Consider the following 17,198-nt stretch of genomic DNA (forward strand, 5'->3'; position numbering starts at 1 on the left):
GCGACGTGTGTATAGTGCAATAGTGGTTTGTGTATCACTTTAGTTAGCATTTGTCTGCCTACTTAAGAAAATGAAATCGCTAGAAAAACACGCATTGGTGGTAGAGGTGTCGATAGTGATGGCGCCATGGCGAAGGAATGAGGGTGCGTTCCAATCTCGACTAATTAGCACCCAAAAATGTTTTGCGAATATCAACATTTTTTATTTTTCGGTTTTTAGTCCAACCGATTTGATATAAAATTAAAATAAATATAATTTTAGTAAATATTGGTTGATTTTTTAACCAAATATTTTTCACATTGTTAAAATCGACTTGTCTCACCGCCCTGCAGATATTTCTTCGAGAAATCTATATTATATACATCTATATTAAACATGGGGTTAGGCGCTTATTAGGATTTTGGCACTTTTGTACGATACGGTTTTTTTTTATAATCATTTATGCTTGTTGATATTATAAAATTGATTTTAAAAGACCAATAAGCTGTAAATTACTTGCTATAATAATAATTATTTTTCCAATAGTATCAAAATAGTGATAGTCTGTGGAGAAGATGTGTTAGAACTGGTAGAAGCCTCCGCAAAGATCTATGAGAGTTCAATAGTTTAGCAGTCAATGCTTATGAACAGCAGTATTCATATTTATTATACCTAAACACGTCATATTATTCGTTAATATTAACATTTTAAATAGGTACCTAGTTTAAAACGTTGATCATTCAATTTTTTATATGCGTCTGATATGAATTATTCATCGAGCAATTTTTTTTTACACATTTTTTATGAAAAATAATTTTATTTTGTAAATATTATTAGTGAGATATAGTTTTCTATCGTGAGACTGATCAGTTATGCCCGCGTCGTATGTATCGATACGTCATTTGGCTTTAAAAAAAAAGAACCAACAACTTTTTTCTGCATTTTGATGAATTTCCTAAAACTTTGTCCCCGAGTCTTCGCAACATACATCACTTCACCTCTAGATACTCGCTATCCGGCACAAGACTTTTAAGTTGAAAAGAATTTATAATTCACAAGAAATGGCCACTCCTTTTTGATAGATCATTTATTTATTTTTGTAACTTGGGGTTGGAGACTACGATATTATAGCCGATATAAGTATTCTCGGGTAATGTGTTTCGTATGAAATACTGATGAATTCATAACTAAAGAACGAAAGTTGATGATTTTAAAATTATTAAATAATAACGTTAACAATTTAAAGTCATAATAACACCAATGTATAAACATTACTTTTTTAAATTAATTTTTCGATTCAAAAATGTTAACACTAATTTATAAAATACAGCAAAAATAATGGGAATCTAGCACCCTGTATAATTTTATTTTTACAAAACATTTTATTGATATTTATTTCGTTATGTTTGAAATAAGTAATCAAATATTTTATCAAGTAGGTAATAGTAGGTATCTAGATTTATACTTAATTCAAATTATTTTTAAAATTCATTTTATATAATAAATACATTCATTTATATTATATGAATCATAAAAAAAGTCTTGATTTTCTTCCAATTAATGGAAATCAGGCTCGTAGCTAGAAATTTCTAGGGGGAGGGTTGTTATTTAAAATGAATTGATAAAATTAGACATACAAAATTGATTACTTTACGTATATTTAAATTTGTCATACATATCATATTATATCATACATCGATTTAAGATAAATCGTGCTTATGATGCATCTTTATCTTGATAAAACATATTAAGTATACACGACTGTGGGGGGGGGGTGTTACTACACCCGTAACACCCCCTCCTGCCTACGTGCCTGATGAAAAATACCTGCAATATTACAAAAAGTAATCGAAAAATTCAAAATGAAATTTATTAGTATTATTATTACTCTGATTGAAGTTCATAAATTGTACCCCCCTGTAGGTATCACATGTTAATTATTTTTATAATTCTATATTGTCGATTAAATTACATTATAGTTATAAATGCATCAATAGATCATAGAGTAATAATACTCTATGCGATACATGGGTAAATCCATATTTCACCAAAACTTAAACGTTTTCTATTACTGTCCATTTTTCTCCAATTATTAAGAATGATAAAACTATTTACTTTATTAATAAAAATGTGCAAAAATTTGTGCCACAAATTATTTGATTAATTTGTCTTCTTACATTCTATTATTTACTATTTAATTGTTTATGGGGGTGGATGATGGATTTTTATCGTTTTTTTTTTTTTTTTTGATAAATAGGTTTGTATTCATTTAAACTTTTCACAATGAGGAACTTTGTCTCCGTTCAAAATCATTCTTATTCAAATTTAACGTGTCAATAAAAGTGACTTGCTCAATGACGTAGGTAAACTTGAAACTTACTATACAACAGGACTTCCCTTGGTTTTTAATATTCATTTTATCAAAACTAAATCAACTTTTAAAAAATTTTACATATCTTAATGGCGATGTAGGTACAAATCTTTTATTTAATTTAAAATACTACACAAATGGGTCAACAAATAAAGAATACAATTTCTTTAAATATGTGCATTTAATCACTCAACAAAATCGTTTTTTCCACTACAAATATTATATTTAAAATATTTAAATTGATAGTCGATAAAGATACCTCAATGATAAGAATTTGCTAAATATTTTTAAGACAAAAGTATTTCTTAATCATTCAATATTTCTCACATTTTTTAAATTGTTTACACAACACTGTAGATAACTTTTTAACACTATTATAGATTGATATTAGTCACTAAGGAAGATACCTAACTTATATAATATAATTAAAACACTATTAAACACTAATTTCCAAAAAATAAATAAAGATCATAATTTAAATAATAATAATGACAACATATCTAAACATTCTAAACACATAAAAAAACAATAATCACATAATAACACAGTTTCACACAATTCTGCATAATCTAATTGATTAGGTTAAAATCAATTTATTATATAACTATATAATAAAGGAAAATATTTAATAATAAAAACATATGACTAGACTAAAGAAGACTAGAATAAACATTGAAAGTCTAAAAAATTGTTTTTTTAACAAAACAAATATTACATTCCAAACTGTGAATTATTAGATTGACTGCTATTAGGCATGAAATTGTTTTCAGCAGCTAAAAGTGCGGTAAGTGTGGAATGTGTGGTTGCCAATCCTGTATTATTGTTTGGCGATGAATGTGGAATTTCATTGTGCTGTTGTAATCTTTCACCATATTCAAGCATATTTAACGCTTCAGCAAGTGTCGTCGATGTCCCTAATTATTACAAACATAAAATAACATATTTGAAACAATTAAATTTTATACTAATATTTTCTACAAAATTATAATTTATACCATAAATTATAATTTTATAAATTTATCATACTAAAATAGCATCTTACATAACTGTTACAATTAACTACAATTCGATGGTGTGAAAGACAATATATTTATAGTATAACATTACAAAAATGCAACATTTGGATATTAAATAAAGTGAAATTTAATTAAAAACTTTGAGGTGGAGTAAAAGAATAGCAATGAAAAATATACATCATGAATGATTGGATAAAACAACAGAAAAACAAAAATATATTCAAAACAATTAATGTAAGATGATGGATACATGTGGTACATACGCATGAACTAATTTTTAGAATGATAGTAGGAAAAATTGATGACAAGAAAGATGAAAAAAATATTTTATTAAACAAATCATATCCAAGGTAGGACCATAAAGTTTCATTGAGGTAAAGACACTAGCAGGTAATATAAAAGAGTGGAGAAAAAATGGACTGCAAAACCAACTTTAGAAACTATAAATATTAAGTTAATAAAAATAAAGTATACTTTATAACTGTATTTATAAAAATATATGATACAGTATATTATTACAGCATGATTGTATGTCACTAAGGTGGCCATTTAGTTTTTTTTTTAACAGGGTGTAAATATTTCGGACGTAAGACGTAACCCATTCATTTAATTTTCAAACCACTCCCGATAAAAATGATTTTACAAACAGGTAAATTTCCAAACCTCTTCAGTTTTTTACAACACAAATTTACAAATTCATTTTTATTTCATACAGACTTAAAACTGTTTAAAAGAGGTTTGGTTAAACATGTGTTGGTGTAAACTACATAAATTATAAAAATTATATAAAAAAACCATATATTGTTGTAAATTTTTTATTAAAATAATATTAAATTTAAAATTTTAGTGTTAAAAAAATGAAAAAAATGCATTTTTAAATAGAAATATAAAAAAAAAATCATACATTGGATAATTTTTTTATATAATCCATACATGTTATTTCACTCAATGATGCTCTTAATGAATTCCTATTTTTTTTAAAAAAAAAATGTGGTGTATTGACAAGACAGCTTTAATTTTATTTTTATTTTATTTTTTTGTGGGAGTCGTTTAGGAATTTTTTTGTTGTGTTAACATTTTTTGATAGGAGCCGTTTGGAAACAAGCAAACAATAAATGTAAGCCGTTTGAGATCTGCCATTTATTTTTTGGTTATTTTTCTTGAAATTTTTTCTGAGGTATTTATTAGCAACTAACAATGTATGCTACATAATATGAAATTGTAAAATAATAATACCTGAGATGATGATACTACTAGATTCTGAATGAGATTGAGTAATTGAAGAATTTGTATTTTCATTCAAAGTTATACTGCACACCTACAAAATAATCACATGTTAAATAAGTATATGCATTTATCATTAATCATTAATCAATAATCATAATTAATATTATATAATATAGATAAAATTTATTCTCATACAGGTTGCTCTTCAATTTCGCCATTTTCAGTGATAATAATTTGTTGAGGAGACTGCATTTCTGGAGGTTTATTGAGAATCATTGTGGATCTTACTTTGTTCAAAATAAACTCTGGTAATTCAAAACCTTTGAGTTCATGAGGATTATTTCTGAAAATAAATATGATCATTAAAATACCTAGTAAATATTTTAAACATTTGAAATAAAATTACAAAAATGTAAAAGTTTGTATTATGTAGGTATATAGTATTATAGTGTATTAGTAGGATAGGTCATTAGTGTAAGTAGATATAGTTATAATGGCTGAAACTCAAGAAAATCTAATGAAGACTACATAAGTACTGCTACATAAAGGTAAAGAAATTGAGCATAAAAAAAAACAAAGTAAATAAATGTAAATGATAATATTATACAGTCAACAGAACAGAGCAAAACGAGTATATATTTGAAGAAGTGAAATATTTTGAGTTTCTTACAGTAAAGATTTATGAAAGGCAAAGAATTATCAAATGTTAAAAGAAAAACTTCTATCAACCAATATGTTCTAGTTTAAACAACAATAAAGAATTAAAATAAGTATATTATAGAGAACATAGCATAGAAGGTGTCACAAAGAGCAACAATTAAGTTGAACCAGACACATATGGAAAACATTGAGGAAAATAATAGGATTGAAACCAGACTCATGGTAAGAGGCAGACTTATTGACATTGTCTTTGTCTTACAATCGTACAACATAGCAAAATTGTGTTAAGCAATTCCAATTTTATTAACTTTAACAATATAATACATGTTAGAATATCATCCATTTTTTAATGATATTTTAATTTATAAACAAGATATGATAATTTTTAAATTGTAATATTTTAGATACTCATAACTTGTTTCGAAATTAAAATATTGTAAAAAGTTATTAATAAATACAGATAGGTACCTTTAAATTTTATAATAGGGCAATTCACTGTATTATTAAATCTAGCTGTATAAAATTGAAACTACTGAACATAAATTTAGTATATTGTATGTTTGTAAAACAGAGACAACATGTCAATAAAGTGAAGTCCACTTAACAAAAACTTTTTTCTATTGAACAGTCATAAATTTATTTAAGATAGAATTTAAATAAAAACAGAAATTATTTCAATGAGTCTCCAAGTTTTTCATAAGAATTAAGAAGAAACTTTTTGAAAATTTTAATTAATAGTATATTAATAAGTATTTATTTAATTTTATTTATTTTGATAGGTATATCAAAATTTATTTCATAATAAAATAATAACTGTATTCACTATTATTAAACATATCCAAATAAAAATAAAAATTATTACTTCTGATTCACAGTGCTTAATATTGATTGCACATCATCCAATAATAGTATTGAAGTTGCATTTACAGATGTAGGAGGTGGTAAGACAAACATTTTTTGCTTCATAAGCCAATCACGATCTTCCATATCAATGGTATATTGAAATAGTTCAGGATGTTTATTGCCCATACGGCCTCCTCTCTGAAAAAGGATACAAATTACTTAGATTACTTAATGCTTATATTAAACAGCACAAATACTACATATTAATAAAAATAATAATAATAATAATATGTACCTTGTTAGCAGCTCTAGTAGCCAATACAAATAATGTTTGAGAATGAATTTTCACTGGATCCCAAGTGGACTGAAATCTATGAAATTTTACCAATGGTGTCTGAGATGTTGTTTGTTCAATAGTAGGAGAAAGATTGTTTTCGGTCTCTTGAACCGGTGGCTCTTTACGTTTCAGTAGAGATCTGTTCTGCAAATAAAAATTATATTATTGAGTATCATTATTGTATTATTAAATGTTGACTTAACTAAATATAAATTATTTAATTACTTTGGAATGTTGTTTTGCAAACCGTGATTCAATCAACATGTCTGTAGTTTGTGCAGTATTAAATGGAGAATTACTGCCTGACAACGGTGGATTTGAATACATTAACTTTGCCTCATCTAACATTGTACGACATACTTCTCTCACATGATCTTCGGTGACACAATTTGAACCCAAATTATTTTTCACATTATCAATAGCCAAGCCAAAATATGACTGAAAAAATTATTTTCATGAGCATTATTATAATAATCAATAAATAAATAATCAATACTTACAGTCAAATATTTTTTAATAACGTTATCAATATCTTTATTAATGGAATTTTGTAAATTTTGTCGCAATAGATCTAAAGATTTTGCAGCGTTTACTAAATTCTTTGCACGCATCTTTGCCGCTTTAGTAGTAGCTTTATCGTTGCCATTAGCTACATCGATTATATTAGCAAGTGTCACTTGGCGCATATTGAACGTACTTTTCTACAACATAAAAAAAAAACTCATGAATTAGACCTAATTAGTACACAAAATTAGTCAAATCTGTTAAATTGCCCTACAAAACCATTTAACACCTTACCCATGGGACAAAATTTTCGCTGGTTATCACTTCCAAATCAAATACTGGAGCTTGTCGAACAAGAGGTACAGGCTTTGACGACCTGTGAAAATTTGTCGGCTGTTGGGTCACCATTTGTTGCATTTGCTGATCATCGTTTAAATGTTTTATGGGGATTTTATGGACAACCATTTTATAACAACAACGGAGTGTGCAAGACCGTTAAAACGCGTTTAATCTAAAAACAAATCATCAATTCGACAATATTTTGACAAACGTCGTATACCAAGCATAAGAAATCGAAATTGAGACCTAAAGAGCATCTAATATTTTACAACAGTGTTATGTAGTAATGATATTATTTTTATCAATGTTTTCGTGGGTTGTGGGTAACTGGTTAAAATCGAAAAATAAAATAAAATCGATAGTAGGTATTTCTAATTCATAAATCATCGATAATGGATAATGCTTTTAAGTTTTAATAAGATTTTATACATTTTTATCCACTTTTTTTTTATTAACATAACAGATAATATACTATATTAATTATTTTGCTTCGTTACAGTACATTTTATAGTAACGTTTTTAAAAACTCTTATAAACCTTCCACAGTCAAATCAAAAATGATCGATAGTTATTATTACTTATTGCTTATTTTATTTTGTTAAAAAAATTATTAGCAGCAATAACAGCACAATTCAAAACGGCCTACTATCATTGATATTAAATAGAAATAGCAGAAGCATGTAGTATTCATCTCTGGTCTTATTAAATTCAATTTTATCAAGGAAGACAAGTGTTCATAGCTACTTCACGATTTACGATTATTGTTAATAATATCGAAATAACTATCAATTAATGCACATGACCAGTAATATTAGAAACCAATCAAAAACGAGTAATTTTTAGTGGGAAATTTAACTCTTTAGTTTTATAATATTAGGTAGGTATCTCTTGTGATTATTTATTTTAATTTTTAGTTTATTGTTATAATTAGCTTTTGTAAATTGTATTGTTAATATCATAGGTAGTTATTAATTTATATGTTGTTGCTATTATATTATTTTTTATACATTTTCATATGAATGAAATATTTATTTTTTTAATAATTGCATACATTTTTTTTTTTTATTTTCTTGTAGGTATTTACTCAGTGTTGTACTACATAGTACACACATATTTTATCTACATAACAAATTTACTATAATTTATTTAAATGTGTCTTATTGTTCTATTGACCAACGCATGGTAATATAGGACATTAGGACATAATTATAATACAATAATAATTAAATTAATTAGACTACCTAGGTAAATATAATATTGGTATATTACCAATGTGCTTGCTTATATGTTAAATGATATGTATGAACAGATGGGTTCACTAAACAAAGAAAAGAGAAAAAATAGAATAACACAACAAAAATTTAAGTAAGTAAGTATAGTATTGTAAGTTTTCTTCGGAAAATTTGTTTGTAATTTTATATAGGTACAATTATTGGAGATTAGTTTGAATAAGAAGAATATACAACCGAAAACAAGACCAAAAAACTTGCTTCTGCTGTACCTACTTATAGTGAGTTTTTAGAAGTCTTAGTAAATCTTTAACCTTGTCAGTTCATCATATTTAGTAAATCACTGATGTAGGTAATACTTTTATAAATGTAATCATTGATTATAAATATTAGTAAGTACCTATTGGCTATTTGTAACGCTGTAGCCTGTAATGGATATGGATGTATTAAATTTATATTCAGTCATACATCATTATTTACGAAAAATAGTTCTGAGATAAAGAGACTGCAGTTTGACCATCATATGAGTATATAATTGTTTAAGATACCAACAAAATTCACTAATATTTTTCTTTATAAATAGTAAGGTCATGCAAATTTGACTAGATATCCAAAATTACACACCTAAGTTAAATCCGAGGCTAAATCATAAATATTATTTAACTATTTTCTTCCATTCGCCTTGCTATATATATATCCTATGCGAATAAAATATTATTATCTTAATTCTATTTTTCAATTTACATTTTAAACCATTATCATTGCAACATTACTTAGATATTAGACACTTCCTAAACATTTATTTATACGAATGGCGTAGTAAGTACATACAATATTACTATAGGTATAATATTAGTCCAAGTCTATTACGTTCAACTTTATACATTTTTATCGTATTTAGTAGACTACGTCGTGTTCAGTGAATGACGCTTATTTTTTTTATAACATAATAATAAAATCAACATTTCACTTTCAATTTAATTAATATGTATTTGTTTATTCATGGTGTAGCACTAACGACCAGTTTACATTCCACAAACGTATATTTTTAATTTCCATAGAATTATTTTGTAAAAAATAAAAAAAAAAAAAAAAAATGATGTCTCTAACTAATAGAGCTATAAAAATAGTTAGTTAGTTTTACTTATATTAATATATTCAATATTTCAATAATTATTAGTTATTAGATAAACTATTTTAAAATTAATATTTGAAATATATAAATAAAATGTTTTCAAAAATTAGTACCTGTATTAAATATTATATTTTAGTATTTTACTACACTGTGCCTACTCTCTAGTACTTACATTTTTCTATTAGACTCTCGGTTGATACTTTAACTGATAAATTTAAGAAATGTATTAATAATAACTACTTCGAAAGTTCAAAAGTCTCTACTTTATCCAAAAGTAAACTTAAAAAAAAAAACTTAAATTTTAGATAACAATTAAGAACTTCTTGTGTCGATGCCAAAATACGACATGCAACTATGCAAGGTATCTAGGTTGATTATGGGGTAAATCTGTCGCTGCAGATAGTTTACTAGAAATGTTTAGATAAATTTAAATAAATATATTTATTTTTCTGTTTTTGGAGAAATAAACGTTCTTTTAAGTCATTAATCATTATTCATTATTCATTACTCATTAGTCATTAGTAATGATAGAAATCTAATTTTTATACATTAATTCGTTTCACTTCATTTTGATTCCAAATAAATCAATTTATTTTTGCTTTTTTCCTGTAAATGTTTTTTTTTTGTTTTTTTTTTATTGTTTTTTTTCAATTATTTCAGCTATACTTTTTTTATGAGTTTATTATGCTATTGTAATAACATGAAAAAAAAAAAAAATAATAATAAGAAATGTAAAAACCCAGAATGTGGATATTGGATTATTATTGTTTTCGTTATCGACTTGTTTATTATTTATTATATTTAATAATATATTTTTTATATATGTATATTGTATTTTTATACATATTTTAATATTATATTTATTATATTTTATTCATAGATTATCGATCTACATAGGTATAGCCTGCAGTACCTATACGGTCAGTATGACTACAACATCGATATCGATCATTACAAATTTTAAGATTTAGGTAGTATTGTAATTTGAAACCTCTTGTATCTATGAAGTAGGTATGCATCGATCACTTCACTACTTCAGTCTTCAGTGGATGTGTGGATGTAGAGAGCCCGTTTTCTACGTATAAAAATATTCTGTCGGACAATAGGTACCTAGTCAGTTTCACAACTGAAAATAATTGGAAATACATGGTAGTTATTTTATTTTTAATTTAAATTAATTTTTCAAAATGTTTCATTAATTTTTATAACTAATTCATGATTTCTTGTTAATTTTTGGTCATGATTTTTTTTTCTTTTTTTTAAAATAAATATATTTCTTTTTTGGTTTTTTAAAACAATCGTGTGCTTTGTTCGTGTTGATTATTATGCTTTAAAATTCGAGCTCTAGTCATTGCAGTAGGTACTACACCATAGGTCCAAAAAGAGCTGCAGTGCGCTACTTAATATGTTATACAAAGACTGAAAGACGAGATATTTAGATATATAATACATTGTACATATTATTATCAATATTACCCAATTTGCATTTTCCCCTATTATCAATTATTATCAACATTATCATTGGCGCTTGTGTGTGTACTATAGTTTAGTTTTAGTCTGAATTCACAAGTCTTCATTGGTCTCTGCGATTTCGTGTTAAAGTTTAAAAATTTAAATTAAAAAAGACAACGATCCTTTAGGAAAAATTTTAATTTTCCACATCACACCCCTTATCGATTCCAAATGGACAGTGCAGTAACAACGGTGAGGTATGAAGATTATGTCGAGTATTTTCTGTTCGTCCGATCGGACAATAGCGAAGAGGATGCCGAAGAACTGGTGAAACACATTAACCATTTGAACACTAAGGCATTGGAGTTGGTTGACCGGCTGTCCGAAGAGTATATATGGCATAAGGACAAGTTCAATTTGATACCTCGGTTTTGTCCATCAGCGGAACTGCGACAGTCATTCTCCGATACTTCAGATGGTAATACATAATATTACAACTTAATTTGCCTAATATTTTTCCATTAGTACATACCCACATTTTTTACCCCTCGGACAACCCACTAAATAGATAAAATATCTAGCTATTATGTGATTGTACAATGGTTTTGAGACATGTTTGCTTTTACTGTTTTCTAGAAGTATTACCGCCACATCTGTATGGTGTAACTCACTATGGTGATAATATTGAAGACGAATGGTTCATTGTATACTTGCTGAAAGAGATTACAAAGGAATATCCTGAACTGATTGCTCGGTATGTGCATTTTAATTGGTTGTTAATTAAATATTTTACATTTTGATGTTTAGTGTCATAGATTCGGATGGGGAATTTCTATTGATAGAGGCTGCAGAGTGTTTACCAAATTGGGCAAATCCCGACAACTGCGATCAGAGGGTAGTTTTCTTTAATTATTATTTATGATAAAACATACATGGTGTTATTTATATTTATTTTTAATTGTTTTAAAAGGTCTACATAAGTGAAGGTGATGTTCATATTATCCCATTGGTTAGTGCAAATAGTAGAAAATCAATTACTGTTTCACAAGCATTGGAACAGATCACTAAGTATCCTACTGCCACTGTAGCTTCACCAGAAGTCAACTCTGCAATATCATCGCGTTTGCATGGGTAAAAGTATACGAATTAAATTAAATACACTTCAAATAATAGACATTTTTTTTTTTAACTTGCAGGTATCCTGGTAAAATTAAAGAAAATCTCCATTGTTGTCATGCTTATTTACCTGTAGGTGTAGCCTATTTATTAAAACACCAACCTAGTTTAATAGCACCAGCCGTATTAGCATTTTGTCATAGAGATATGTTGGACATTAAAGCATGTCAAACAATGAAGTAATTAATTTTGTGTTATATTCATAATTAATATTGGTAGCAATTATTAATAATTGACATATTTATTTTGTTTTTAGACATTTTCCTCCTAAAGATAGAGTAATGTGCGCTGTGACCATGACCAAATGTTTGTATGCTATGCTTATAAAACAAAAATGCGTTCCTGAAAAGAGAACTGGTTGGGATTTAGTTGACCCATCAGACTCTCTCTATAAAGCACAAATTACAGGAGTAAGAATAGTAAGTATGATATATTTTATTTTTACTTAAATAATATAATTTTGTTGGAAAATTTGAACACGTTTTTGTTAGGTATTTCATATTATATTTAAAAACTAAATTTTTACTATAAATATCAATACCAAAGTTATTTTTCCTGGTATTAAGAAACAATGCAAATAGTAAAATTTGTTTATATTTTATTCATTTTTTTATAAATTAAGACAAAATAAATAAAAATATTTTTTTGTTAATCTATAAATAAACAAATTTCAGGTCTTATAATATCTATACTGTAGCTTTTTATTAGTTTGAGTGTTATTAATAATACATTAATGCATAGTATAAAATATATATAACATTGAATTTATTTAAACTTAATAAAATTGTGTTATATTTATGTATAATTATATGATTATTTTTTATTAAGGCTTGTGGATTTGAAATATTAGTTAGTCAAGCAAAATCAACTGTCACAGATACACCTGTGGATTTGACCTATGACAAACGTTGGCATCATTACAAATCTTCGTTAGCAGATAAAGGATATTTTAAAGTAATAATTAATTTTAATTTACTGGATTTTTTAATTTATACAAGAAATTTATCAATATTTATGTTTTTAATTATCAATTATTTAGTAGTTCCTTATTATAAAATTATTTGTTCATTGATTCTAAGATACTTCCTTATAAGTTATATGTATAAAACATTTACAATAATTTTATCTTAAAAGATATCAGGCTTAACAAACATATTTGTTTGCATAAATTATTTTGTAAAACTTACTTATTGGATAACAATTAAATAAAAGAATATTGTTCAGCTCAGAATCTAAAATACAATATAAATGAAATAATAATTTGTTATTTTCCAAAAAAAAAACTGACTATTTTTGGATAGATTACTTTTACTTGAATACAATTTTTTAGATATACATACAAATATTTTATCGATAAATATAACTTAAATATTACTGTTTTATGTTTATCAGGTACATTATAAAATCAAAAAATTATAAAATTATATTCATTGCTTTGTTTATCACAGAATTTATATGAAGGTTCAAATGGGTATAAAGTATTAGAAGATCAAGCTAAGCAATATTACCTATCAAATGTAGATGAATATTTATCATCTCCATCAATTAGTCAAAGAATTAAAAATATTTTAGATGGTATTACTGAACAAGAATTAGTACAGCTAAAAAGTAGTACTTTAGATCTAAAACCAGCTGATGATGAAAAGTGGTTAGATGTATCACCATCTGATTTAGATCGTATTCTCGAACAAAAGTTTGGGTTGAAAAATTCTGAGCAATCTTCAGCATCAGATTTTGCTTCATCTTTTACTGATAAGATTAGAAGTTTTTTGAATCAAGCATCTGATATAAATGGAGCAGATTTTTCTAAAAATCATCTTAGGCAAGTGTAAATTATAATGAAGTAAAATTTTCATTATTGAATACTAGCATTATCTTACTGCTTAATTTTTAGCAATTAATAGTATATATTTTAACTTACATTTGTAATATTTCAACTTTGAGACTTATAAAAATTTGTTTAATTGATGATTTAATCAATTTAACAGTGATGATTCTGATGATTCCGATGACGAAGATAAACCTAATGATGATAAACTTTCCAACTTACTAGTTTGTGGACCAGACGTAATGCGACCATCAAACGATGATAAAGATGCGGTAGCTGTTAGATACAAAAAAAATAAAAATAAAAAAAGTAGTGTGAATTTTGAACCTGAAAAATATGAAGCTGCACTCAGAAGTATTTTAGGTATAATTTAATAAATTAAATTAAATTAAATTATAAATTATAATATTTTTTTTTTATAAATGTTAATGTTTTTTAGATTTTAAAATTCCTGATGACAATTGGGATGAGTCAAACAGTTCTGACATGGATTCATATGGTAGCGATTGTGATGACATGATGACAGGTAATTAGTTATTAGTTATTGGTCCCAAACATATTTTATTTATAGATATTTGCTATGCCATTAAAATACTTAATAATCATACATTTTAATTGAATTATAATAATAAATTTCATTTACAAATGAGACTTATTTATAAATCTCTCTATGTAAATATGTAATGGATAGTCAAAATATTCAAAATAATTAAAAAAGATGCTTCAAATTTTATTAAGATGTTAATGTTACATTCTTACACTAGGTATTAAAAGTACTATTGTAAGACTATTGACTAATAAGTAAAATATTATTTAAAATAAATATACAATATTTAGTAAGTACAGTAAGTACAATTATTGAATTATTTATATATTAGCATATTGACCAATATCATTGGTTATAAATATTATAATATTTGTAATCAATACTAATATCAATTTTTGTCATTAAAGTCCTCAAGATATCCAAGATATTAACTTTAAATTTTTTAATAAATCAGTCTCAGTTGTGTTAAAATTAATAATACAAAATGTATTTTGCTGAACACAAATATCCTATGTTATGCTTGTATATTTATGATATAAGAATAATATAGGTATAATGTATTCTTTTGAATAATATTACTTACAAATTATTGAACTGTTTTTTTCACAATATTTGTTTAGGAAGTCAGGCTGATCCTAGCATAGCTAGTTATATGGCTCAAATGGATAAAGAACTTGCATCTACATCTTTAGGGAGTAGTTTTGTAAAAAAACCTACAAGTGACAATAATAAACAAAAAGTATGTAATTCATTTTGTGTCTAGAAAAATATTTTTTTTTAAATTATCATTTTTTTTTTCTTGCAGAAAACTGTTAGAATAGACCCTAATGTCCAATGTCAAGACAGTGAAGAAGATAATTTCTCTGACGTGGAAGATTTTGAACCTGTTGACATAGACGTGAACGCTTTTCAACACATTCTCAAATCATATCAAGAACAGCTTGGTTTACCAGGACCTGCTGGCAACCTTTTAGGGCCAGCTGGTCTGAATCTAGGCAAAGATTCTTCCAAATAATTTTTTAAATTTTAAAGTACAATTCACATTCTTATCTTTAAATATACAATTTTTTTTATATATATTTATAATTTACTATATAGTTATTACAAATAAAATAATTCCACATATTTTATATCTTTTAATTTAGGTAAACGTTTCATTATAATAAAATTTTGAATTACAAAAAATTCAACTTTTTGACGTCATATAAATAATTACCAGGGTTGGTTTTTATAGCACTTAAAATTGCATAAATATGCACTATAATATGATCTTAAATATTGCTAAATATGCACTGAAAACATGCAAAAAAAGGAAAACTTACCAGTAGAAATCGACAAAAAAGTCCCAACAAAATAAGCAGATAACAAAAATTAAATTCAAATATCTGATTTGAAATCTTCGTAATAGTATATTATACCTATAATCTATTTAATATTATCGCTGTAATTGCACAGTGTTGTAGCATAATCGGCCTGTTTACTTAATTTGTACATTTACAATTTACTTGATAATCTGATAGACAAAAATCTAAAACCACGTTTTGGTGAAATATAATTTCATAAAATAAGACCGATTTCGATTCAAAAGACAGGTAAAATACCATTATAAATTAAAAAACCACAAAATATGCAAAAATAAGCAAAATAAAATTTTTAATTTGAGTTCTCTGTATAATGAAACACATTTTTAGTTTACTCTGCTATTTTTCAAGCTACTCATAAGAAATATGCAAATGCTATAAAATCCCAACCATAGTAATTACTATCTTTTAAAAACCATGATAATGTTTATTTACTCTAGTCGTGATTTATTATGTCATATTATGTATAAATAAAATCTTAAACTAATTTTATATGATACTCCAATTTATTCTGTATCTAAAAAAATAACCTTATGATCTTATTGATTCTTTTTGTTTACTTATTAATTTATGATACACCTATTCACCAGCCTATTATGATATGTATATTATTCTACTAATCTTTACTGTAAACTTCAAACTCTGAGCACTTAGTACATGGGTATTTACTTTGAGAAATCAAAAATTCAATTTATAAAAAATTATATGGTTTTTTTTTATGATTTCATTAACATAAAAAAATAGGTAGCAGAAATTAAAAAAAAATATTGGTTTTCATTTCAAAAAAACCAAATAATATATTGGAATAGTACAAATAAGTAAATACACTAATAATTTTCAAAAAAAAAATTTACAAACAATAGCAAGGAAAAAAATGAATTGACTTGCTAGGCAATTTGTTATGATGTGTATTTAACATCCATTGAATAATAATAAAAAAAAAAACAAATTTCAAGTTCTTAATGAAAACAGGATACATGAGTAATAAATAAGGTAATTGCAATTATTATTTGCATTGTGTGTCACACACATAATATTATGATATTTTAATATTTACTATGACATATTATTATTACTAATCCCGTAAACTTTATTCCATTTTAAACGATTGCGTTTATTATACATTATCGCTACTGCAATGTAAGATGTACCTATGTAGCTACAAACAGCGAAAACTTAACGATTCCCATAAAT

At 25.7% G+C, this 17,198-nt stretch overlaps 2 protein-coding genes across 2 annotated transcripts; one reads left to right on the forward strand and one right to left on the reverse strand.

Annotated features, from left to right (window-relative positions):
* Window positions 1-2,495: 2,495 nt before the first annotated feature.
* On the reverse strand, window positions 2,496-7,571 carry LOC114131382 (deoxynucleotidyltransferase terminal-interacting protein 1). Its single transcript, XM_027996574.2, has 8 exons — window positions 7,232-7,571; window positions 6,934-7,134; window positions 6,659-6,871; window positions 6,392-6,577; window positions 6,116-6,294; window positions 4,789-4,936; window positions 4,603-4,684; window positions 2,496-3,264 (listed from the first exon to the last, which is right to left on the reverse strand). The coding sequence occupies exons 1-8, from the start codon at window positions 7,400-7,402 to the stop codon at window positions 3,062-3,064; spliced, it is 1,383 nt and encodes a 460-aa protein (XP_027852375.1). The 5' UTR covers window positions 7,403-7,571; the 3' UTR covers window positions 2,496-3,061.
* Window positions 7,572-10,958: 3,387 nt separating this feature from the next.
* LOC114131378 (protein ecdysoneless) lies at window positions 10,959-16,496 on the forward strand. The gene is made up of 12 exons (XM_027996570.2): window positions 10,959-11,570; window positions 11,729-11,846; window positions 11,900-11,987; window positions 12,063-12,223; window positions 12,289-12,447; window positions 12,525-12,687; window positions 13,097-13,222; window positions 13,717-14,090; window positions 14,257-14,459; window positions 14,536-14,622; window positions 15,264-15,382; window positions 15,449-16,496. The coding sequence occupies exons 1-12, from the start codon at window positions 11,324-11,326 to the stop codon at window positions 15,656-15,658; spliced, it is 2,055 nt and encodes a 684-aa protein (XP_027852371.1). The 5' UTR covers window positions 10,959-11,323; the 3' UTR covers window positions 15,659-16,496.
* Window positions 16,497-17,198: the final 702 nt, after the last annotated feature.

Source organism: Aphis gossypii, chromosome 1 (genome assembly GCF_020184175.1).
Source record: "Aphis gossypii isolate Hap1 chromosome 1, ASM2018417v2, whole genome shotgun sequence".
Lineage (NCBI taxonomy): Eukaryota > Metazoa > Arthropoda > Insecta > Hemiptera > Aphididae > Aphis > Aphis gossypii.